The sequence below is a fragment of the Muscardinus avellanarius genome (genome assembly GCF_963383645.1).
Source record: "Muscardinus avellanarius genome assembly, chromosome: 7".
In the NCBI taxonomy this organism is placed as follows: Eukaryota; Metazoa; Chordata; class Mammalia; order Rodentia; family Gliridae; genus Muscardinus; species Muscardinus avellanarius.
The window spans coordinates 56912524-56939817 of NC_137793.1; the positions used below are offsets into that span (position 1 = coordinate 56912524).

The window sequence follows — 27294 nt, forward strand, 5'->3', positions numbered from 1 at the left end:
CAAAATTTAAAAAAATCACAATATGGCTGGGGGTACAGCTCAGAGGTAGAATACCCCCAGGCTCAAATCATAGAACAACAAATAAAAACATAGTGTCCTCTGTTCAAGAACTCTAACCACTTTAGGAAATTAAGCAATTCAGATAGCTTCTCAAAGAAGCAGAAGCACCACAGGCTGAACAAGGGCGCCATGTCTTGAGCATACTTCAATAAAAATTCATGCAAGATGATGTGAAATTGTATTATTACCAGTTTTATGGGAAAAGTAATGCCTGGGAGACTTCTATTTCTAACAAAATGACAGAATGGTACCATGAATACAAACAAAACAACTGAATATCCTAGAATAAAATAAAGAAATCTTTTAAATGCATTATTATTAAGTTTAAAGAAAATAATGAGTGTTCTCAGAGACCAAAATCTACACATAAATAAGAATCCAGATAGGCACTGAAATCCTAAAAAAATAACTACTGATAATGCCAACCACTGTGAAGGATGTTAAATATTGAGAACTCTGAGAATTGAGTCTTAGCTGCTCTAAGTTTAGAATGGCCCCAAACTTTCAGAGAGGAAGAAAGGAACAAAGGATTTACAAAACCAGAAAACAATTAACAAAAAGGCAAAAGCAAGTCCTTACCTAACAACAATAACCTTGAGTGAAAAGGATAAATTCTCTAATCAAAAAACTGAGAGGACAGAGCTGGGCATGGTGGTACATGCTTGTAATCCCAACATTTAAGAGGCTAAGACAGAAGGATCGCAGTTTGGAGACAGCCTCAGCTACTTAGTGAGGCCCTTTACAACTCAGTGAGACCTTTTTTCAAATAAAGAATAAAAACAGAGCCAGGGTGTAGCTCAGAGGTAGAATGCCCTGGGTTCCATCCCTAGTACTACAAGGAAGTAAAAAAATAAAAAGAGAGGATGAATAGATTAAAAGCAAATATCCAACTATATGCCACCCTGAAAGAACTATTTAGCTTTAAGTACACACAAAGGCTAAAAGTGAAAAGGCTATAAGAAGATAGTCTATGGAAAAAGTAACCAAAACAGAAAAGGAGTACTACACTTACATTTGATAAAATTGACTTCAAGTCAAAATTTGCTACAAGAGACTTCCGGGAAGATGGCGATGGAGGAAAGCGGCATTTACAAGTCCCTCTAACAATCCAACTCTACTACCACAAAACCAGCGCCTTTCAGAGCCAGAAAACACCACCAGCAAAGAAATAAAAACGGTAAATACAAGGGACAGCGAAAAAGGGCTGGAAAAACAAGACACTGGAAAAAAACCAGCCCGAAGTGCCGCACCCGCGCGGCGTAGAGAAGCCAGAGCAGCCGGAGCCGCAGCGCGGATTGGGGGGAGCCGCGGAGTGGAGCGGCCTGAGCAGCCAGAGCAGCCAGAGCCGCGTCGCGGAACAGTCGGAGCAGCCGGAGTGGCCAGACCCGCGGTTCAGAGCAGCCAAGCAGAGCAGCCAGAACGGCGGAGCAGCCAGAGCCGCAGCGCGGATTGGCTGGAGCGGCGGCGCGGAGTGGCCGGAGCCGCGGAATGGAGCGGCTGGAGCAGCAGGAGCGGAGCGGCCAGAACAGCTGAGCAGAGCGGCCAGAGCAGCCGAGCAGACGGCCAGAGCAGCCGGAGCGGAGCGGCCAGAACAGCCGGAGCAGCCAGAGCCGGGTCGCGGAACGGCCGGAGCGGCCAGACGCGCGGTGCAGAGCAGCCAGAGCTGCGGTGCAGAGCGGCCGGAGCAGCCGGAGCGGCCGGAGCGGCCAGAGCCGTGGTGCGGAGCAGCCAGAGCCGCGGCACAGAGCGGCCGGAGCGGCGCGGCCTACATCTCCCCTAGCAGCACCAGGCTCCAGAGAGGAGGGAGACTCAAAACAGAGCTCAAATCCAGAGAGGAGGTACTCTGGCCTCGCGGCCTAGGATGCAGAAGCAGCGTCTTACTGCTGGCGGCAGCGGCGAGTTCACCGGACGGCCCTAGACCAACCCACTCAACCAGCCACCAGGCGCCTGAGAGGAGGGGTGGACAACGAGCCGAGGTAAGCAGGTGCTGAACAGCCGGGCGGCAGTCAGCAGTTTTGTTGGTGCAGGGAACATCTAAAGCTCCCAAGGGCCGGGCACAGCACAACTGGCAAGGACTCAGAACGAAGTTCAAAACCAGAGAAGAAATACGCCGCATCACAGCCGAGGGCGTGGCAGTGGTGCCACATTGCCAGTGGCGGCAGCAGCGAATCCACCGAGTTCACTACAGCTCCATCAACACACTCAAATACCGTGAGACAAATTGCGGCCCCTAGGGGAGAAATCCCAGTACTACACTCCCAGGGACTTGCGCAGATAGTCTCCCTAGGTCGGAGATTTTAGCAGTGCAGCCCAGTGTGGGAGTGGCAGTGGCAGAGATATCATACCATAGTCACAACTCCCTGCTGGAGAATGCCCAACTTGGCACCCTGCCACGGTCTAAGCAGCCTTGATTGACTCCCTGGGTCTGAGACATTGTGATACAACCCAGTAAAGGAGTAGTGGTGACTGAGATACCACAGACTCGAGATCCAGAGCATCTTAAGTGAACTCATAGTGACTCAGGGAAGAACCCAGAGAAGGCACAAACTTCCAAAATCATGGGAAAGAGAAATAACAATGGAGCAGTGAATGCGAACAACCCCACAACATCAGAATCTGCTAACACAGAAATCCAAAGATCTCTAGACGATCAAATTAGGAAAATAACTTTAGAAATAATAGAGGACTTTCGAAAAGAATTTAGAGAGAGTCAAAAAGAGATAAAGGATGCAATTAATGAAGTAAAGGCCTCAATTCAAAGTATAAACAACAGATTAGACCACATGGAGAATAGAATCTCGCTTCTTGAAGATGATCATTCTAAAAATGAACGCATAGTTTCTAATTTAGAAAAAAAAAAACCGACAGCAAGAATCTGACATTGAAGAAATATGGGCCCATTTTAAGAGAGCTAACCTAAGAATAATTGGAATAGAGGAGGGAAAAGAAGGTGAAACCAAAGGGATCAACAATCTCTTCAAGGAAGTAATAGCAGAAAATTTTCCAAACATAGAGCAAGAGGTCGATACACAGGTCCAGGAAACTTATAGAACTCCCTTTAGACAGGATCAGAGAAGAGGATCCCCAGGCCACATAATTGTCAAAATGACCAATGTGGAAGCCAAGGAGACAATCTTAAAGGCAATAAAAACAAAAGGCCACGTGACATACAGAGGCAAACCAATTAGAATCATTCCAGACTTCCCAAACCAAGTTATGAAAGCCAGAAGGGCACTGAGTAATATTTTCCAAACTCTGAAAGAAAACAACTTCCAGCCAAAAATTTCCTACCCAGCAAAACTATCCATCAAATTAGATGGGGAAATAAGAAGCTTCCATGACAAACAGCAACTGAAGGAATTTATGTCTTCAAAACCAGCGCTAGAGAAAATACTCAAGGAGATTAACTGCAAAGAGGAAATGGGTAATACACGCCAGAACCAAAGAAACAAGAATTCCCATCCAGCAGACAACTAAGCAAAGAAGAATAAACAGTATCTCAAACAGAAATAAGATCTTAACATGTTGGGAATTAAAAATTATCTCTCTATAATCACACTGAAAGTAAACGGCCTCAACTCCCCAATAAAAAGACATAAAGTGGCAAAATGGATTAAAAGCCAGAATCCACCCATCTGCTGCTTACAAGAAACACACCTTACAAGTAAAGATAGGAACAAACTCAAGGTAAAGGGCTAGAGCAAGGTAATCCATGCTAATGGTACTCGAAGACAAGCAGGAGTAGCAACTATGATATCAGACAAGTTAGACTTCAAACCCAAACTTATTAGAAGAGACAAAGAAGGTCACATTTTACTGGTAAAAGGAATAATCAAGCAAGAGGAAATAACAATAATCAACATCTATGCCCCAAACATAGGGGCAGCTACTTTCATAAATGAAACTCTTTGTGACATGAAGTCACACATAAATCCCAACACAATAATACTGGGAGACTTCAACACACCTCTCACAATACTAGACCGATCTTCCAGACAAAGGGTCAGTAAAGATGTCTCAGAACTAAAAGAACACCATTAACCAAAAGGACCTGTTGGACACATATCGAATATTTCACCCAACTACAGCAGAGTTTACATTTTTCTCAGCTGCTCATGGAACCTTCTCCAAAATAGATCACATCCTGGGACACAAAATGAGCACTAGCAAATTTAAAAAATGTTACATACTTCCCTGTGTCATTTCAGACCATAATGGAATGAAACTAGAAATCAACTATAAGACCCAGAGAAACAACATAAACATGTGGAGACTGAACACCACACTTCTGAATGAAGAATGGGTCATAGAAGATGTAAGAGGTGAAATCAAGAAATTTCTAGAAACAAATGAAAATAAAGAAACAACATATCAAAACCTCTGGGACACTTTGAAGGCAGTATTAAGAGGAAAATTTATAGCACTGAGTGCTCACATAAGAAAAACAGAAAATCTTCAAATAAATAGCCTTATGACACACCTCAAAGCCCTTGAAAAGCAGGAACAACTGAACCCCAAAGCCAGCAGAAGACAGGAAATTATTAAAATTAGAGCAGAAATTAACGAAATAGAGAATAAAAAAACAATACAGAAAATCAACAAAACCAAAAGCTGGTTTCTTGAAAAAATTAACAAAATTGATAAACCAGTAGCCAACCTAAAAAAAAGAGAGAATCAACCCAAATTATGAAGATAAGGGATGAAAAAGGAGACATTACTACTGACAGCCTAGAAATCCAGAGGATTATCAGAAACTACTTTGAAAAACTATACTCCAACAAAATGGAAAATCTGGAGGAAATCGACAACTTCCTAGATAAATACAACCTTCCTAAACTGAGTCAAGAAGATATAGAACACTTAAACCAACCAATAACAATCAAAGAGATTGAAACAGCAATAAAGAGCTTGCCATCAAAGAAAAGCCCAGGACCAGATGGTTTCCCAAGTGAACTCTATAAAACCTTTATAGGAGAACTAATCCCAACACTAATCAAACTATTTCAGGAAATAGAAAAAACCGGGACTCTCCCAAATACATTCTATGAAGCCAACATCACACTAATACCCAAACCGAATAAAGACAGTTCAAGGAAGGAAAACTACAGGCCTATATCTCTGATGAACTTGGATGCAAAACTATTAAACAAAATACTAGCAACACGCATTCAAAACCACATCAAGAAAAATCATACACCAAGACCAGGTAGGGTTCATCCCAGGGATGCAAGGCTGGTTCAATATACAAAAATCAATCCATGTAATTCATCATATAAACAGAATCAAAGACAAAAATCACATGATCATCTCCATAGATGCTGAAAAAGCATTTGATAAAATTCAACATACATTAATGATAAAAAAAAACACTGCAGAGAATTGGAATAGAAGGAACATATCTCAACATTATTAAGGCAATCTACAATAAGCCCACTGCCAACATCATATTAAATGGGGAAAAACTTCAAGAATTCCCCCTAAAAACTGGAACAAGACAAGGATGTCTATTATCACCACTTCTCTTCAATATAGTACTAGAGACTCTAGCCAGAGCAATAAGGCAAGAAAAGGAAATCAAAGGAGTACAAATAGGAAAAGAAGAACTTAAGCTTTCACTATTTGCAGATGACATACTATATTTAGAAAACCCAACAAACTCAACCAAAAGGCTTATAGAACTGATCAACAAATTCAGCAAAGTATCTGGATACAAAATCAATCTTAAAAAATCAGAAGCTTTCCTGTACACCAACCATAAATCCACTGAAAAAGAAATTCAGAAAACACTTCCACTCAGGATCTCCCACAAGAAAATAAAATACCTAGGAATAAACTTGACCAAGGAGGTAAAAGATCTCTACAAAGAAAATTATAAAATACTGAAAATAGAAATCGAAGATCTTAGAAGATGGAAGGACCTTCCATGTTCATGGATTGGCAGAATAAATATCATTTAAATGGCCATCCTCCCAAAAGTGATCTACAGATTTAATGCAATGCCCATTAAACTACCAAGATCATTCCTCACAGACATAGAAAAATCAGTCCTTAAATTTATCTGGAATAACAAAAAGCCCAGAATAGCCAAGGTAGTTCTCAGCAACAAAAACCACGCAGGAGGAATCACAATGCCTGACTTTAAACTACTACAAAGCCATTGTAATAACAGCATGGTACTGGCAAAAGAACAGATATATAGACCAATGGAGCAGAATAGAAGACCCAGAAACATGTCCACACACTTTCAGCCAATTGATTTTTGACAAAGAGGCCAAAAACATACACTGGAAAAAAGATAGCCTCTTCAACAAATGGTGTTGGCAAAACTGGTTAACCATATGCAGAAAATTGGATGTTAATCCCACTTTTTCACCCTGTACAAAAGTCAACTCACGATGGATCAAAGACTTGGAAATTAAACCAGAGACTTTGAAGCTCCTTGAAGATGGCATAGGTCCAACACTACAACACATAGGCACAGACAAACATTTCCTCAACAAGACCCCAAAGGCACAACAAATTAAAAGGAGAATCAATACATGGGATTGCATGAAACTGAAGAGCTTCTGTTCAGCAAAGGAAACTATCAAGAATCTCAATCGAGAGCCAACAGAATGGGAGAAGATTTTTGCCACCTACACCACTGATAGAGGACTAATATCTAGAATATACAGAGAACTCAAGAAACTCAACACTAAGAAAACAAAGCATCCAATAACAAAATGGGCAAATGAACTAAATAGACACTTCACAAAAGAAGAAATTCAAATGGCCAATAAATGCATGAAAAAATGCTCAACATCACTGGCAATCAGAGAGATGCAAATCAAAACTACCCTGAGATTTCACCTAACTCCAACTAGAATGGCCATCATTCAAAACACAAACAACAACAGATGCTGGCGAGGATGTGGAGAAGTAGGAACTCTAAGACATTGTTGGTGGGATTGCAAATTAGTGCAACCACTTTGGAAAACAGTATGGAGAATCCTCAGAAGAATGGGAACAAATCTACCATTTGATCCAGCAATACCACTGTTGGGTATCTACCCAAAAGAAAAGAAACCAAACTACCAAACTAATGCATGTGTATCTATGTTCATAGCTGCACAATTCACCATAGCCAAACTATGGAACCAGCCAAGATGTCCATCAACAGATGAATGGATTACAAAACTGTGGGATATGTACACAATGGAATTTTACTCAGCCATCAAAAAAAAACTCAATTACATCATTTTCAGGGAAATGGATGGAACTGGAGGACATTATGCTAAGTGAGATTAGTCAGGCACAAAAAATAAGAAATAAGATGCTTTCCCTATTATGTGAGAGTTAGGGAGAAAAGAGGAGCAAACAAGACAACCTAAAGGAGGAGAATTGAGGGGGGAAGAGGAAAATCTCTAAAGCTCACAATGTACTTAAACATATCGAAGTCAATCACTAAGCCAAGCAAGGGAGGGAGAGACAAGGAGGGAATGGGGTGGGATTTGGGTAGGGGTTAAATCAGCGATGAGTACATGTTTGTATACACAAGTTTTTTACCCCAATAAGTTGTATGAATATAATGTACCAATAAAAATAAAATTAAATAAAATTTTTTAAAAATTTGCTACAAGAGAGATCACTACTGAATGATAAACTTTGGTGCAGTTAAATATATGAAGCAAATATTAATGAACATGAAAGGAGAGATAGAGAACAATATAATTAACAGAAGGGAGCTGGGCATGGTGGTGCATGCTTGTAATCCCAGTACTTGGGAGGCTGAGACAGGAGGATTGCTGGTTTGTAGCCAGCATCAGCTACTTAGTGAAGCCTTATTTCAAAATAAAGAAGGGGGGAAAAAAAAAAAAAAGGCTAGGGTTGTAGCTCAGAGGTAGAATGCCCCTGGGAGCAATTCCCATTACCTAAAAAGAAAAAAAAGAAAAAAACAGTAGGGGACTGCAGTATCCCACTTTGAATAGTAGATAGGTCAAACAGAAAATTAATAAGAAAATACTGGACTTGAATTGCACTTTAGGTTAAATGGACCTAATAGACATACACAGAAATTTCCATCCAACAGCAGCAGAACATACATACTTCTTTGGCCCACACAGGACATTATTAGACTATGTATCAATTCACAAAACAAATCTAAACAATTAAAAAAGATCAAAATCATACCTAAGTAGTATTTCCAAACACAATAGTTGTAGAAAGAAAAAAACCCAATAGTTCTAGAAATCACTCACAGGGGTTGTCTTAGGAAAACCAGGAACACATGAAAATGACACATTGCTGAGCAACCAACCAGTCAAGACAAATGATAGACAGCGCACCAAAACCTACGGACGCAGCCAAAGCAAGTTCAAGAGGGGTGTCTACAGTAATAAATGCCTACATTAAAAAGAAATCCTAAATAACCTCAAAGTATACCTTAAGAAGTGAGAAAAAGATAAACAAATTAAACCCAAAGTCAGTAGAGGAAGGAAATAACAAAGATCAGAATAAAATCAAATTAAATAAGAAACAGAAAAGACATAGGGAAAAGCATATCAGTTAACAAGAGTTGGTTCTTTGAAAAAGATCAACAAATTCCTAGCTAATAAAAGAAAAGAGAAGACTCAAAATAAATAAGAAACGAAAAGAGACATTACAAAAGACATTAACAAAATAAAAAGGATCATGAGAGACTGTTATAAATAAGTATATGCCAATAAACCAGATAACAAAGCCAGACATGGTGGCACATACCTGTAATCCCAGTTCTTGGGAGGGAAGAGGATCCAGGTTCAAGGCCACGTTCAACAATTTAGCAAGACCCTCAGCAACTTAGTGAGACCATGCTTCAAAATAAAAAAAGACTGGGTTATGAGCACAGAGGTAGAACACCCCTGGGTTCAATTCACAATATTAAAAAAAAAAAAAGTATGAAAAGAAAAATATATAACCTAGCCAAGACTGAATGAGGTGATACAGAATATTTGATCAAACCAGTAACAAATAGACAACAAATAAATAAAAACCTTCCAATATCAATAACAAATGCCCCAAGTACAATATAGTTTCTTGGCTGAATTCTACCAAAAAAAAAATTACTACTATCAAAGCATTACTACTTTCTTAAACTCTTCTCCCCAAATATAAAGGCAATATTTCCAAGCAAATTTTACAAAGCCAGCCTTGCCTTGATACCTAAATCTGACAAGGCTGTCACAGAAATAAGAAAAAAAAAAGTCCTAAAGTTCTCAGAATCACAAAATATCCCAAATATCCAAAGTAATACTAAGGAAGAAAAACAAAGCTGGAAAAATCACATTTCCTGATTTAAAATTATAAAGGTAATCAAAACAGTATGTCATTGGCATAAAATCAGGAACATATACCCAGAGTACAGAAGGAACACTCATAAATAAATCCAAACACAGAATCAATATTCAACAAGAGCAACCAAGAGGATGCACAGGGGAAGGGACAGTAACTGTCAAGAAATGGAGCTGGGAAAACAGGATCTTCAAGTACAAAAGAATAAAACTGAACCCCTACCTTACACCATACACAAAACTACACAAAATGTCTAAAAATCATAAATGTAAGACTGGAAACCCTAAAACTCTTAGAAGAGAACATAGACTGAAAAGTTCCCCAACACTGGCATTGACAATGATTTTTTTGGATAATACACCAACAGCCCAGGCTACAAAAGCAAAAATAAATGAGTGGGATTATATCCAACTAAAAAGCTTCTGCACAAATCTGGGTATGGTGGCAGCATGCCTGTAACCTCAATATTTGGGAGGCTGAGACAAAAGGATTACAAGCCCCTGGGTTCCATACCCCAGTACCACAGAAAGAAAAGAAAAGAAAAGAAAAGAAAAGAAAAGAAAAGAAAAGAAAAGAAAAGAGAAAAGAAAAGAAGAGAAGAGAAGAAAGAGACAGTCAGTCAGTCAGTCAGTTGAATAATCAAATAACTCAATTTAAAAATGAATGAAGGACCTAAAAAAACTTTTTTTTTTTCCTTTGTGGTACTGGGAATGGAACCCAGGGGCATTGTACCTCCAAGCTATACCCCCAGCCCTAATTTTTAGTCTGTCTGTCTGTCTGTCTCTTTCTTTCTTTCTTTATCTATCTATCTATCTATCTGTCTGTTTGTTTATTTATCTATCTATTTGTTTGTTTATTTATTTATTTTAAACAGGGCCTCATAAAGTTGCAAAGGGCCTAAGTAGCTGAGCCTGTCCACAAACCGCAATCCTCCTGTCTCAACCTCCCAAATGCTGGGATTACAAGCATGCACTACCATGCCTAGCCTGAACATTTCTCTAAAGGTGACATAAAAATGGCTAATAGAAAATGGGAGATGTAAGATCGGTGTAGTGATGGATGCCTGTAATCTCTGTACTTGGGAGAATGAGACAAGAGATCACAGGTATGAGGAGAGCCATAGCAGCACAGTGACTCTCAGCAACCTAGTAAGACCTTGTTTCAAAACAAAAAATCTTTTAAAAAGGAAAAAAAAAAGGGGGGGGCTGGAGGTATAGCTCAGAGGTAGAATGCCCCTGGGTTCAATCCCTAGAACCATACACACAAAAAAAGAGGGTAGATGAAAGGATATAAAATGGAAGTTATGTATGATGAGTAGGTCTACAGATCTAAAGACATGAAAATTATAGCTAAGAAGAATATAACATATATGGGATTTTTGTTAAACAGACTTAACAAACTTTTACATAGATTTGTGTTCTTGTCTCACAGAAAAATAGCTATATGAGATGATATGTAGCCAATTTACTTCAGTATAGTACTTTACTATCTATATATCTCATTAACATGTTATAAATATCAAATATACATAATTAAACTTATTTTTAAGATAGAAAAGTTTAAATTTCCTTTCTCATCCAAAGAAAACCACTAGTATCATTTTCCTGTGTTCCTTTCCAAAATATTTTCTGAACACACAATTGTTTGGTCACATTTAACATTAGATTGTATACCTGGAAATTTAAAGAATGTGAAATAATGCATAGGAAAGCCTCTGTGTGACCCACAGAGCCTCACATGACCTGTACCTTGTACAGAGAATCCTTGCTTTGCTTTAGTTTGATGCCATGGGCGAGCCTGAGTTGACCTGTTGTCCGCATTCCTGACCAGGTGTCTTTCTCCCCCACTGGTTTCAACAAAGATGTTACTGGGTTATAGAAGGCTGGGATGGAGACAGGATACCAAGTTCGCATGAAGACGATATCTGGAAAGAGGAAATTTACTTTGTTTTCTAAAGAAGATTCATTCATATCCATCTTATAAAACACACACACACACATACATACATACATATACATATATATATATATACAGTCCCTAAACATTCACCCCAAACTCCTCTATCTGGTTGACTGCACAATATTTAAAGAGAAACTGCACCAAGTGAACTACTCATGTACATCACAAAACACTGGGTGTAACCCAAGAAGCTGTATGAATCAGGCACTGCATAAGATGCTCCAGTGGGGCAGAGCTGGGACTAACGTCAACTTTCTACAGACCCAAACTCCAATGTCTAATCAACTGGCTAGAAATAAAGACTGAATGGTAACAGACAGTTGTGAGTACATCATGAAGGATATGTACCACTCATCAACAACTTGTCCTCAAAGCTGGCCCGGAAAGCTCCTTCTGGAGCCCGGAGGGCTTTCTTGATTTGTCCTCTTATTCCACTGACAGTTCGAATCATAGCACCTTCAAATTTGGCCACTTCCAAGGCAGAATTAAACATTCCCTAAATGCAAATGAAAATAAAAATAGACATAAAACTACATCCTTTATAACTTCTTCGTTTATAAACGCATTTTAAATAAAAACTCACTAAGCCTGGTGTGGTGGCACACTCTTGTAATCCCCGCACTTCGGAGGCGGAGACAGGAGGACCACGCTGGTTCGGAGCCAGCCTCGCTGGCTTAAGAGACCCTGTTTCCAAATAAAAAATATAAAATAGGTCTGGGAGTGTAGCCCAGAGATAGAAGGGCTTCCTGGAACCCCAGTACCAATAAATAAATAAATAAATAAATAAATAAATAAATAAATAAATAAATAAATCTCACTGAAGAGTAATAAAATAATCAAAATGTATTTTCCCCCTTAAAACTAGAATTACTATGTTTGAAAAGAATGCAAGTGAGCCAGGCATGGTGGCACATGCTTGTAATCCTAGTACTTAGGAGGCTGAGACAGGAGGATCACAAGTTCTCAGCCAGCCTCAACAATTTGTGAGGCCCTCTGCAACTTAGTGAGACACTGTTTCAAAATAAAGAAAAAAAATTGGTCTGAGGGAATAGCTTGGAAGTAGTAGGTTCCATCCCCAGTACCACAAAGAAAAAAAAAAGGATATAAGTCTATTTTATTTTCTCCACAATAACATGAATCAACACACTACTGTGGCTCATCAGCATGCTCACCGCTGGCATCTTTGCAGAATACAAGAGCCAAAAGGTATTTGTTGGAGGCAACTGGGCTAGATAGGTTTGTGGACATCTTGCAGGCTGGACTGCAGCTATCCTATCACTTGGGTGCATAGACTTAAAGAGCTAAACAAATGCCAGTGATAACCATTACCAACATTTCATTTTATGATCTTAACTGCATGTGTGTATTGGGGGGGGAGGGGTTGCTGAGGATTGAACCCACTGGCATTCTACCTCCAAACTACACTCCTAGCCCTTTCTTTTTTTTAATTTTCCATTTAAAACAAGGTCTGGCTAGGTTGCTCACTCTTGCTAACATGGCTGAGGCTGGCCTTGAACCCACAATCCTCCTGTCTCAGCCTCCCAAGTACTGGGATTACAGGCATGTGCCACCATGCCTGGCTCAGCTCTGTGTTTATAACAAAAACATCTTCATTAGTGAAATTTTCAATCTAAAATGCTCCAAAATCTGAAGCTTTTGAGCACCGAAATGATGCCAGAACTGGAAATTTCACACACATCTTTGAATGACAAATGGCAGTCAAACTGCAGGCATACCATAAATACCGTGTGATCTTCCTTTAACAATATATACACTTATAAGAATGTGAACATATAGATATACAAACCTTAATAAATGAAGTGTTCTTGAAAATTTTATACGGAAAACCAGTTAGCTTTAATTTCTTCACAATTTTTATGGATTTATCCAGATCAAGAACAACTCCTGTGGCAGCTATCCGGAAATCAGGCTAAAAGGAACATTGAATTTGGGAATAATTCATCAACAAGGGAAAACCACAATCCTCTATCATGTAATAAATTATGTAAGTCCATTTCACTTACAATCAACTAGAAACAACAACAGTGAACATCTGAACATGCTAAAGAGAATTTTAACAAAAGCTAACACTGTAATAGTACAGAAAACTAATGATTGCAATACCTTCCTTAAAATGATTTCACAAAAGCATAGTTTTACAATGATTGATGAGGAATAAGACAAAGAAAATTAACAATGATTAAGAAATTAAATTTTAGACCTCCAGAGTAAATTATATGGAGCCAAAAAAACATGTTCTGAACAGGGTGTGGTGGCACATGTTTGTAATCCTAGACACTGGAAGGCTAAGACAGGAGGATCAAGTTCAAGGACAGCCCTAGCAACTTAGATTCTCAGTACTCCAGCAAGACTTCCTTTTTTTTTTTTTTTTAGGTGCTAGGAATAGAACCCAGGGACATTCTACCTCCAAGCTACACCCCCAGCCCTATTTTATTCTTTTTAATTTGAAACAGAGTCTAAGTTGCGGAGAGCCTCACTAGATTGTGGAGACTGGCTGTGAACCTGCAATACTCCTGTCTCAGCTTCCCAAATACTGGGATTACAGACATGAGCCATCCCACCCCAGTTTATTTTTTGTTTTGAAACAGGGCCTTAGTCGGGCATGGTGGCGCATGCTTGTAATCCCAGCATTTGGGAAGCTGAGACAAGAGGATCACAGTTCATAGCCAGCCTCAGCTACTACTTAGTGAGGCCCTCTGCAACTCAGTGAGACCATGTTTCAAAATATAGAATAAAAAATATGGCTAGAGATGTAGCGTGGAGGTAAAATGCCCCTGGGCTCTATCCCTAGTACCACAAAAGAAAGAAGAAAGAAAGAAAGAAAGAAAGAAAGAAAGAAAGAAAGAAAGAAAGAAAGAAAGAAAGAAAGAGGGAGGGAGGGAGGGAGGGAGGGAGGGAGGGAGGGAGGGAAAAGAAAAGAAAAGAAAAGAAAAGAAAAGAAAAGAAAAGAAAAGAAAAGAAAAGAAAAGAAAAGAAATAGGGTTTTGCAGCTGGGCATGGTAGTGCATACTTGTAATCACAGTATTTGAGAGGTTGAGACAGCAGGAGCTCTAACTGGAAGCCAGCCTACCCTACCAACATAGCGAGATACTGTTTCAAAATAAAAAATAGGGTTGGGGTAGCTCTCATAAACTCTGGGTTCAATCCTCAGTACCCCCCCAAATTAAAGTAAGATTAAAATAAGGGATTGGGGTACAGCTCAGAGTTAGAATGCCCCTGAGTTCAATCATCAGTACCACAAAACAAAACATATTCTTACTGAATTAATGTAGACTGTAAACATACTGTGCTAAACAAGTACAATGGGATGTCCTTATGTATAGCTGGTTATAATGTATCTCTAGAAGCTATGGTTGTGTTTTAGGCTTGGAGAGCACTGCTTAATACTTTTTTTTTTTTTTTTTTTGGTACCAAGGACTGAACCCAGGAGCATTCTACCTCCAAGCTACACCCTCAGCTCTATTTTTTATTTTATATTTTGAAAGCAGATCTCACTGAGTTGTAAAGGGCCTCATTAAGTAGCTCAGGCTGTCTGCAAACACGATCCTCCTGTCTTAGCCTCTCAAATGCTGGGATTACAAGCATGTGCCACCATATAAAGTACCATATAAAGTACCATTAAAAATACCATTAGAATTCTTCCATTTCCTTCTCCTCTACTTCTGCACCATAGCTAAAAGTAAATAGGAAGATCAAAACCAAGTAATTTTTTTTTTTTTTTTTTTTAGTGGTAGTGGTGGTGGTACTGGGAGAGGGATTGAACCAAGGGATGTTCTACCTTGAGCTATATCCTTGGCCCCATTTTATTTTTATTTTGAAACAGGGTCTCACTAAATTGGCTAAGGGCTGGTCTTCAACCTGCAGTCCTCCTATCTGTTTCCTACCATGGTAGTAAGACACTACCATGCCTAACTAAAAATGTCTAATTTTTTTTTGTGGGTCTGAGGATGGAACCCAGAGGCATTCTACCTCCGAAACAGGGTCTCATTAAATTGCGGAGAGCCTCACTAAGTAGCTGAGGCTGTCCACGAACCACGATCCTCCTGTCTCTGCCTCCCAAATGCTGGGATTACAAGCGTGAGCCACCACACCTGGCTCTCTCTCTCTCTCTCTCTTTTTTTTTTTTGGTGGTACTGGGGTTCCTGGAAACCCTTCTACCTCCAGGCTACACTCCCAGATCTATTTTTTATATATATTTTTATTTGGAAACAGGGTCTCTTAAGCCAGCGCGGCTGGCTTTGAACCTGCGCGATCCTCCTGTCTCCACCTCCCAAGCACGGGGATTACAAGCATGTGCCACCATGCCCGGTGGTTCTAATTTTTAACTTAAGGTTTCATATACATAATTTATACTCAAGATTTTTTTTTTTTTTTTGCAGGTCTGAGGATGGAACCCAGGGACATTTGACTTCTGAGCTACACCCCCTGCCCTATTTGTTATTCTGTATTTTGAAACAGGGTCTCGCTAAGTTGCGGAGGGTCTCACTAAGTAGCTGAGGCTGTCCGCGAACCACGATCCTCCGGTTTCAGCCTCCTGAATGCTGGAATTACAAGTGTGTGTCACCACGCCTGGCTTTCAGGATGTAAACATAATCTGTAACATAAAACATCCAAGATATTTACCATTGTGCCACTAACAGACTGTACTGCCAAGAAGCCAGTTCCCTGTGGAGTGATTGGACCTTAAAAAGAACAGGGGAAGGGAAAAAAAAGTGAGCCACACATTCTGTATTCTATATACATACTCCACCCCATCCCCCCAAAAGACACAATACCTTTTAAGATTTAATTCCTTTTTCATTAAAGGAAAAGAACAAAACCTAAAAGTTAAATTAACCTTTTTTGGAGGGGAAGGGAAAGTAGGAATTAAATCCAGGGGCATTCTATCTCTGAGCTGTATACCCATCTCTTTTTGTTTTGAAGCAGAGTCTCATTAACTTGCAGTTCAACTTGTCTCAGCCTCCCATGTAGAGGAATTACAGGTGTGTGCCACTGAGCTAAGGTATAAATTAATCTTACAAACAAATTATTTTAATCGCATTTTACCCCAAAAGGTTGCTCCGCAATGCATGTGCTGTGGGGTGTATTTCAGAAGCCTTTGTCTTCCGTTGTGGTCTTCAATATAATAGAGTGGGATGGTCTGAAACCTCCTCCACCCTACAGAAAAAATGACTGGATCTCGGGACTTGAGGATTTTCTTATACCAGCGATGTTTCTTCAGACGCAGCTGCAGGGAGCAAAATTTAATAAATTGACCAGTGCAGAGTACATCCTAAGAAGTTAAGGTACTGAGCACGCTGCACAGGACACCTACCTGCACATATCCCACATTCCCCTCACTATTGCCCAAACCACCCAGAATAATGGGGTAGTGGGGGTCAAAGTTCATCACGAATTCACAAGGGACATTTTCGATCTCAATCCGCACATACATCCCAGGTCGAAAACCCTCATATTGAACTTTGGCTTCATCATCTTGATCTTCAAATTCTGCCCGGTTAAGCTGTATATGAGAGGAGGAAAAACTGTTAATATGCCATCATGCTGTTATATTCTTATTTTCCTTTGGCAGTACTGGGGATTGAACCTCTGAGCTACAACCCAAGCCCTATTTTATTTTTATTTTTTATTTTGAAACAGGGTCTCACTAAGTTGCTGTTTCAACCTTCCAAGTACTAAGATTGCAAGCATGTGCCACCAAGCCTGGCTCATGTTATCTTTTTTTTCTTCTTTTGTGATACGGGGATGGAACCCATTAGACCTCTGAGCTATACCCCCAGTCCTATTTTTTATTTTGAAACAGAGTCTCACTGAGTTGCAGAGGGCCTTACTAAATAGCTGAGGCTGAGCCAGGTGTGGTGGTACACACTTGTAATCCCAGCATTTGGGAGGCTGAGACCAGAGGATCGCGGTTCACAGACAGCCTCAGCTACTTAGTGAGGCCCTCTGCAACTTATTAAGACCCTATCTCAAAGTAAAGAATAAAAAATAGGGCAATGGGTGTAGCTCAGAGGTCAAATTCCCCTGGGTTCCATCCCCAGACCCGCAAAAAAAAAATAAAAATAAAAATAAAACAGGCTGGGTGTGGTGATGCACGCTTGTAATCACAGCATTTGGGAGGCTGAGACCGGAGAATCACAGTTCGCAGATAGCCTCAGCTACTTAGTGAGGCCTTCCGCAACTTAGTGAGACCCTGTTTCAAAATAAAGAATAAATAGCTGAGGCTGTCTGAAAACCACGATCCATCCTCCTATCTCAGCCTCCCAAATGCTGGGACTACAAGTGTGCACCACAACACCCAGCTCATGTTTAAGCAATTTCTCTAAATAAAGAAACCAAGGCCAGGCATGGTAGCACATGCTTGTAATCCCAGCATTCAGGAGGCTGAGACTGGAGGATCGCGGTTCACGGACAGCCTCAGCTACTTAGTGAGGCCCTCTGCAACTCAGTGAGACCTGGTTTCTAAATAAATTTTAAAAAGGGCAGGGGCTGTAGCTCGGAGGTCAAATGCCCCTGGATTCCATCCCCAGACCCGCCAAAAAAAAAAAAAAAAAAAAAAAAAGATCAAGAACAGGATGATTTAAGCTTATCCTCCTAATTAAAAATGATGTACACCTTACTTCTACAGTTTGTTCAACTGTGTTTTCTGTTGCTCCAAGGCCCAGCAAAAGCAAACAGCTTGAGGAGGAGCTCAGAATGCTGGTCAGCAAACGCTCATGCTTACAGCTTCCTTCAGGCACAGCTTTTCTCTCTTACTCTCCAAACAATTATTTGACACTCTTCCCCCACTTCAAACACCCACCACATCCTCCCTTATCCTCACTTTCAGTTGATGGCTGTTTTCTAATTTACTCCAAACCTATCAATCCATAAGAATCTCCAGTCAGCCCTATACCAGGCTTTATACTCGCATGCAGCCTTTTATTACAGCTCTGCACTATACTATCAAGTAACAAAGTTAAATAACACTTAAAATCCAGGTCCTTAGTCATATCAGCACATATGTCCCCACACGTGGCAGTGACAAGAACAAAAATATCCCTCTCTGCCACAGCAGGTTCTACAGGGCAGGACCGGCATGGGTGGCTCACCCCACCTTCACTTGCACACCACACCACTCCCTCACGCTGGGCTTTATTCCAATACATCTTCCCTGTCATTTCTCTCATCTCAAAATCTTTTCATTCCAATTCCTCCAATTACTGCCCCATTTCTCTGTTTCTCTCTGCAGCAAAATTCCACAAGTTTCCTACGATTGCAATCTCTAGATTCTCTGCTCTCACTTTCTTTAAATCACTAAAATCAGACTGTTACCCACCACTCCATGAAAATGTGTGCTCAAGTCATGGAAGCCCTCCCCACTCCTAATCCAGAGGTCAATTCTGTCTTCATCAGAACTACAAGATTTGAAACAGGGCATCACTTTCCCTAGAGCTGGCTTCCAGCATGCTCCCCTCAAGACTTCGCTCTTTACACCACTCAGTGCCCGATGTGCTCACCTCCCAGCCCATCTCCTACCTTTAAGGAACATCCATGTGCCTGAGTCTCTGGCCACATATGACAATCCGCTTGTCTGAACAGTATCTCAAACCCAACTGACCCAGACAAAACTGTGCCAACTAAAGGCCTTGTCTACCCTACTGAAGACAATCCATCCTTCTAGTAACCCAGTTGTCACCTCATTTCCTCTCTCATACCCTATAAGCAGTCCACCCAGAAATCCTACTGATCCATCTTTCAAAGCATTCAGACTCTTTCTGAAAACTCATCTTGATAGAGTTCAGAAGGTATTTTGTGTGAGGTCAGATGGGGAGACAGTGTGGGCTCCTGCCTGGGAGTACTGAGCAAGCTAGCAGGGGCACAATCGCACTCCAAAGGGTATGCAGATGCTTTTTCTCACCTCCACTGCCACCCTCCCTGCTGTCATCACCTTGACCTCTAATTGAATTCTTGCCAGAGCAATTCTTTCAGAAGGAAGCAGATTACAAATGTCCCTTTCTCTGCTCAAAGCCCTCTACCACCCATTCCACTCCAAGGAGAAAATTCAAAGTCCTTTACAATGGCCTGTAAGATTCTAGATGATTTTAAATAATAAATGGCTTGAAAGAAATACTTCAGGACTAGCTTTATATTTTTTTAGTCTTTTCTGTCAAAAGTTAAAGACATGCCGGGCGTGGTGGCACACGCTTGTAATCCCAGCATTTGAGAGGCTGAGACAGGTGGATTGCGGTTCACGGACAGCCTCAGCTACTTAGTGAGGCCATTTGCAACTCAGTGAGACACTGTTTCAAAATAAAGAATAAAAAATAGGGCTGGAGGCGTCACTCAGAGGTAGAATGTCCCTGGGTTCCACCCCCAGTACCACACACACAAAGTCAAAGACATACAAACCATTAAGTTAGTAACTAATCAGGAGAGATTTATCTGCCTAGATGAAGGCCTACATAGAACAAAGCGTGCTAATCATATTTTCACAGATCATATAATCTGAATCTTCTTGCTTATATAGATTATTGGTGCCCCTGCTAACAAAGCAGAACTCAAACACCACCAACTGTGCACACACCTCAGTATCTCCATCGGACTAAGCTCATACCTCTAACAGACTGCTCGGTACTCAGGCAAGCCACACTGTCACCCTTCCTGTGTTCCATTTACTCCCTTTGTTTCTGTCATCTGACCTCACTCAAAATATTCCCTGAACTCTGATTGAGATGGGTTTTCAGAAAATCTCCCCTGGAGAGCGCCAATGTGTGCACAAGCTGCACAGGCTACAAGCCACTACCCACTCAACTAGAGAGCAGTAATCAGAACATGAAGCCTGGGCTTGGATTTAATCGAGCACACTGTCTCAAGTCACGCCCATGAGACTCTAAGTGGAGACTGTCTGGCCATTTCTGCTTTCTAAGCACCTCAAGCTGGCAACAAGGAGAGGCACTGACATTATTCTGGTGAACTTCCCACTGAAGAAGCAGTTAGATGGCTGCGTGAATCATTATACTCCTCTGTTACCTCAGTCCAAGAATTCGAGAGAAAGCCACAGATGCAGGCCAGGAACAGAGACCAAAGTCAGGTATTCACGACCCTGTTCCAGACTCAGAAGGAGGCTGACAAGAACTGGGTTTTCTTACCTGTGCTTGTTTCTGCATTTCTCCTTTAAGATCATCAAAATATGTACTTTCTCCTTCATCATACTCTGCATCAAACATTTCCTTCAATTTCCTCTTCTTATCCAAATGCTTTTGCTTGGCGCTTTCATCTGTGCTGGGGTCAGTTTCTTCTTTAACTTCTTCTTCTATACCTTCAACCTTAAATTTCCACAAGAGAAATGTACAAATTCATGGAGACTTTACTTTTAAACATTAAAGCAGCTAGGCATGGTGGCACACGCTTGTAATTCCCACGCTCTGGAGGCTGAGACAGGAGGATCGCATAGGTACAAAGCCAGCCTCAGCTACTTAGTGAGGCTCTCAACAACTTAGTGAGACCCTGTTTCCAAATAAAAAATAAAATAGGTCTGGGCGTAGAGTCCAGAGGTAGAAAGCCTCTGGGTTCCATCCCTAGTACCACCAAAAAATAAAAAATAAAAAATAAAGAAACGGATCAGTCCTTAAAAATAAACAAACAAACAAACAAACAAAGATTAAAGCAAACCAAGGGAAGTTCTATTACAGCAGCAAAAATCTTAAGTTAGCTGGGCGTGGGGGCGCACACTTGTAATCCCAGCATTTGGGAGGCTGAGACAGGAGGATACGGGTTTGCAGACAGCCCCAGGTACTTAGTGAGGCCCTTTGCAACTCAGTGAGACCCTGTTTCAAAATAAAAAATAAAAAAATAGGGCTGTGTTTGTCACTCGGAGGTAGAATGCCCTGAGTTCCATCCCCAGCACCGCAAAAGGAAAAAAAAAAAAAAATCTTAAATTACGGAGTCAGGTGTGTTGGTACATGCCTGTAATCCTAATACTTGGGAAGCTGATCCCAAGGAGGATCACAGGTTCAAGGTCAGCCATAGCAACTTAGAAAGATCCTGTTTCAAAATAAAATAATAAAATAGGACTGAGGGTGAAGCTCAGAGATAGAAAGCCTCTGGGTGCAATCCCCAGAACCCCCCCCAACACACAAAAAAATCTTTATATATATTATATATATATATATATATATATATATATGTTTATATATATAAAATAATGTTATATATGATTATTACAACCAAAACATTTAAACATGCATTGCTCAGGAGACAGTGTGTCTGCATTACAATTCATTGACACTCTCAATTGCAATGTGGGAATGCCAAACACAAGTAAAAGTAACAGAAAGTATCCCCATCTCAGATGCTGTTCAAAAGAAGTATCAGGAAAAATGAGAATTTTTAACGTGACACTTAAATTTAAGAAAATAATAATAGCAAAAAAAGAACAATGAAGCCGGGTATGGTGGCGCACACTTGTACTCCCTGTGCTTGGGAGGCTGAGACAGGAGGATAGCATGGGTTCAAAGCCAGCCTCAGCTACTTAGTGAGGCTTTCAGCAACTTAGTGAGACCCTGTTTCCAAATAAAATATAAAAAAGGTCTGAGAGTATAGCCCAGAGGTAGAAAGCCTCTGGGTTCCACCCCCAGTATCACCAAAAAAAAAAAAAAAAGAACAATGAAGAGGAATACTTGGGCTAAAACTTCTACAATAAAAATACCATAAGGAATCTAGTAAGCACCTATGGCAAAGAGGGGTGGTAGTAGGTATAATTCAAAAGGCTAAGAGTAAACCACCTTTGATATGCCCCACATCTCCAGACTTTTAGGAAAGAGTGTATGCTTCTGTACAGCTTCAGAGATAACGAGTTAAGACTGCCTTTCTCAAAACTGGTTTCTCCCAAACACACTAAGCTGAGAGCATCCACAGACATACCTGAGTATCCGAGCTTGGTTTTCCCTTGTGCACGTCCCCCGTTTCTAGGTCTTCAAAGTCTCCATAAAGCTCCTCTGAAAAGAGAACATCCGAATGGCTCTGTGAGCAGCCCTTTGTGACTCTGGCACCCGGCTCCAGGCAGGCACTGCACTCCACACACACATCATTGCTAATGAATCCATCACTGGGCATGTCACAAGAAACCTGTGCTTACATATGCTTCTTAGAAAATACCAGTACCTCTTCATTTGTTTAGGTAGAGTAAATCCACACGTCCAACTTACTTCAAAACTCTCACTTAGCCAAGGCTATTTTTCCAGTACAGGTAGTAGACATTCCATATGAGAGACACAAAGACATGGCAGGCATGGCAATACTGGGGAGGTCCCCAAACCAACAGTCCAAAGACTGAGTAGGAAAGCCACAGCTCATAGCTCCACTACAGCCCATGTGAAAAAAAGTCTGGACAGGAACCAATACAACACAACTGTGTTAACACACCTAGGGGAAATCTTCAATGAGACCAACCACAGAATAGATTTAGGGCAAAAATAGAGCGAGCTCAAAACAGTGCTGAGCCCATAGTAAGAGTTCATACATCCACTGTTCATTTCTGGAGCTCTGGGTTCAATTACAGGTTCTACTCTTAAAAATAGACAAGTTAGCCAAGCATGGTGGCACACACCTGTAATCCTAGTACTTCGGGGGCTAAGACAGGAGGATAACAGGTTCTAGGCCAGACTCAACAAATTACTGAGGCCCTCCACAATTTGTGAGGCTCCATTTTAAAATAAAAAATAAAGAAGCTAGCTAGTGAAGCCCTTTGCAACTCAGTGAGACCCTGCTTCAAAATAAAGAATAAAAAATTAGGGCTGGGCACCACTCTGATAGGGGGCTAATATCCAGAATATACAAAGAGCTCAAATACTCTACACTAGCAAAACAAACAACCCAATCAAGAAATGGGCAACTGAAATGAATAGACACTTCACAAAAGAAGAGATACAAATGGCCAATAGATATATGAAAAGATGTTCAACATCATTAGCCATCAGGGAGATGCAAATCAAAACTATGCTGAGATTCCATCAAACCCCAATCAGAGTGGCAAACATAAAGAAATCAAACAACAACAATTGCTGGCGAGGATATGGGGAAGGAGGAACTCTTTTACACTGTTGGTAGGAGTGCAAAGTAGTTCAGCCACTATGGAGATCAGTATGGAGATTCCTTAGAAAACTGGGAATAGATCCACCATTTGATCCGGCTATACTACTCCTGGGTATCTTTCCAAAGGGGTTGAAATCAGAGAACTATGTTAACATATGCATACCCATGTTCATAGCAGCACAGTTTGTAATAGACAAAATATGGAACCAACCCAGATATCCATCAACAGATGAATGGATTGCAAAATTATGGGAAATACATACAATGGAATTCTATTCAGCTATAAAGAAAAATAAAATAACAGCATTTGCAAGAAGATGGAAGGAACTAGAGAACATTACGTTAAGTGAGATTAGTCAAGCACAGAAAGAGAAGGGACAAATGTTTTCTATAATATGTTCAAGCTAGGGAGTAGTGGTAATACCAGCGGGATTCCAGATGATGGAGGGGAAATCTCAGCAAAGCTTTAACGGAAGGATAGGAGAGGAAGAAAGCTGAGGTTGTTCAATGGAGGAGCTACATATGAATATGTGTAATAGCATAAATACAACATGATTAACCTGGACACTATCTATTGGGGAGGAGGGAAAGGGAGGGGGAAGGGCATGAAGCACAATGTAAATGTACACCACTCTCATTATATTCCACTTATAAAAAAATAAAAATTAAATTAAAAAAAATTAGGGCTGGGGGTGTAGCTCAGAGGTAGAATGCCCCTGGCTTCCATCCCCAGTACCGCAAAACTAAAAAAATTAAAGAAAGAAAGAAAGAAACAAACAAACAAACAAACAAACAAACTGAGGGTGTAGTTCTGAGGTAGAATGCCCTTGGGTTCAATCCCCAGTAATACCAAAGAAAAAAAAAGAAAAAAAGATAAGTTAGTCAGGCTTGGTGGCACATATCTATAATCCAGTACTTGGAAGGCTGAGACAGGAGGATAACAGGTTCGAGGCCAGCCTCAGAAACTTAGGACTCTCAGCAACCTAGGGAGACTATTTCAAAATAAAATAAAAAGGGCTAGGGATGCAATTTGGAGGTAAAAGATCCCTGAGTTCACTCCTCAGTACCATCAATAAAAAGAAGAAAAAAAAAACTCAGCACAGCAGGAAAATAATCAACAGAGTAAAGTGACAAAGAATGGGAGAAAATCTTTGCCAGTTAATTCATTTGAGAGAGAAATAAACTCAAAACACTACCAACAACAACAAAAAATCTAATAAAGGGGCAAATGGCCAGGCATGGTGATGCACGCTTGTAATCCCTGCGCTTGGGAGGCTGAGACAGGAGGATCGCACGGGTTCGAAGCCCACCTCAGCTACTTAGTGAGGCTTTCAGCAACTTAGACCCTGTTTCCAAATAAAATATAAAAAAGGTCTGGGAGTATAGCCCGGATTTAGAAAGCCTCTGGGTTCCACCCCCAGTACCACCAAAAAAAAAAAGGGGGGGGGGCAAATGACCCAAACAGACACTTCACAAATAAGGAAGTATGAATGACCAAGAAATATATTTTTAAAAATACTCAGTATCGTGTTTTTCTTGGTTTTTGTTTTTTTTTTTGGGGGCGGGTCTGAGGATGGAACCCAGAAGCATTTGACCTCCGAGCTACACCCACTGCCTTATTTTTTATTCTTTAATTTGAAACTGGGTCTCACTAAGTTGCAGAGGGCCTCACTAAGTAGCTGAGGCTGTCCGCGAACTGCAATCCTCTGGTCTCAGCCTCCCTAATACTGAGATTACAAGTGTGCGCCACCACGCCTGGCTCAAAAATATTCAATATCTTTAGCCTTCAGGTAAATGCAAATCAAAACTACCTCAATTTATTATTATTATTTATTATTATTATTATTATTATTATTATTATTATTATTGGGTTTTTTGTTGTTTTGTTGTTGTTGTTGTTGTACTGAGGGTGGAACCCAGGGGCTTTCTACTTCCAGGCTATACACCCAGACCTATTTTATACTTTATTTGGAAACAGGGTCTCACTAAGTTGCTGAGTGTCTCACTAAGTAGCTGAGGCTGACTTTGGACCTGTGTGATCCTCCTATCTCAGCCTCCCAAGCGCTGGGATTATAAGCATGTGCCATAACGCCTGGCATGGTTATTAGTTTTTTAAAAACCCAAAATAACAAATGCTGGTGAGGATGTGGAGGAAAGGAAACTCTTATACTGTAGGGGAACTATGGAAAGCAGTATGGAGGTTCCTCAAAAATCTAAAAATAGAACTACCATATAATCCAGAACAACACTCTTAGGTATATATAGCTCTAAAGAGAATGAAGTCAGAAGAGATGTCCATGTGCATGCAGTAAGCATGTCCATGTTTAATGCAGCACAATTCACAATACCCAAGATGTAGAATCAGCCTGGTGCCCATCATCAGATGAATGGATAAAGAATATTATCCTTTGCAATACTCGAAGGGAAAAAAAATACACATATATGTGTACATTCAAGCAAAGATGAATGTATACTGTCACTTACAGAAAGAGATGGAACTAGAAGATGCCAGACAGAGAAAGACAAGTATCACATGTACCCTCTCACATGTGGAAACTAAAACAAACAAAAAAGGATGAAAGATGGAAAACAAAATGTGAAGCCAGGCGTGGGGGCACACACTTGTAATCCCAGTGATCAGGAGGCTGAGACAGGAGGACTGCACATATTTGAAGCCAGTCTCAGCTACTTAGTGAGGCTGTCAGCAACTTAGTGAGACCGTTTCCAAATAAAGTAGAAAAATAGGTTTGGGACTTCCGGGAAGATGGCGACCGAGAAAAGCAGGGCTTAAGAGTCCCGCTAACAACCAATCTCCATTACCACAAAAAGAGCGCCTTTCATAGCCAGAAAACACCATCACCAGAAAAACAAAAAAACCACCAGGCTCCAGAGAGAAAGCGGACTGAGAACAGAGCTCAGGGCCACAGAGGAGACACACGCGCCCGAGGACACGGCAGCAGCGCCATACTGCCGGCGGCAGCGGCGAACTCAGCGGACGGCTACAGCAAGCCGAGGTGAGCCGATGCGGAACAGCCAGGCGGGATCTTTCGGCACAAACAGCATTTAAAGCTCCCAGTGGCTGAGCTCAGCACACGCTGCAGGGATTCAGAGTGGAAATCAAAACCAGAGAAGAAAAAATACACCAGCCTCATGGCCGAGGGCGTGGCAGAGGCGCCATATTGCCACCGGCGGCGGCAGCAGCAGTGAATTCACCGAGTCCAGTACAGCTACATCTACGTACTCAAGAACAGTGAGTCAAATTGCGGGCCACAGAGGAGAAATCCCAGTATTGTGCCTCCTGGGACTTGACCCAGTGAGGGAGTGGTGGTGGCAGAGATATCACACCATAGGAGAGCGTGCAACCTGGCACCCCCCATAGTTTAAAGCAGCCTCTATCGACTCCCTGGGTCGGAGACTCTGTGATACAACCCAGTAAAGGAGTAGTAGGGTCTGAGATAATACAGACTCGAGATCCAGAGCACCTTAAGTGAAGCCATAGTGACCCAAGGGAAGAACCCAGAGAAGGCACAAACCTCCGAAATCATGGGAAAGAGGAATAACACTGAAGTAATGAATGTGCACAACCCCACAACATCAGAACCTGATAAAACAGAAAATCAGAGATTTCTAGAAGATCAAATCAGGAAAATAACTGTAGAAATAATAGAGGTGCTTCGAAAAGAACTCAGAGAGAGCCAAAAAGAGATAAAGGATGCAATTAATGAAGTAAAGGCCTCAATTCAAAGCACAAACAACCGATTAGACCACATGGAGAACAGAATCTCGCTCTTAGAAGATGAGCAATCCAAAAATGAATGCATAGTTTCTAATCTAGAAAAAGATATCCAACAGCAGGAATCTGACATTGAA

At 40.9% G+C, this 27294-nt stretch overlaps 1 protein-coding gene across 1 annotated transcript in view; it reads right to left on the reverse strand.

The window, feature by feature from the left end:
- Positions 1 to 27294, reverse strand: part of BMS1 (BMS1 ribosome biogenesis factor) — a gene marked incomplete at both ends in the record, with an annotated part of 61436 nt that overhangs the window by 2221 nt on the left and 31921 nt on the right. Inside the window, 8 exons of the mRNA XM_080699381.1 lie at positions 11118 to 11293; positions 11677 to 11824; positions 13136 to 13258; positions 15973 to 16031; positions 16396 to 16576; positions 16664 to 16852; positions 20481 to 20657; positions 22255 to 22328. Coding sequence (XP_080555507.1) covers positions 11118 to 11293; positions 11677 to 11824; positions 13136 to 13258; positions 15973 to 16031; positions 16396 to 16576; positions 16664 to 16852; positions 20481 to 20657; positions 22255 to 22328 — 1127 coding nt within the window. The remainder of the gene's footprint in view (positions 1 to 11117; positions 11294 to 11676; positions 11825 to 13135; positions 13259 to 15972; positions 16032 to 16395; positions 16577 to 16663; positions 16853 to 20480; positions 20658 to 22254; positions 22329 to 27294) is intronic.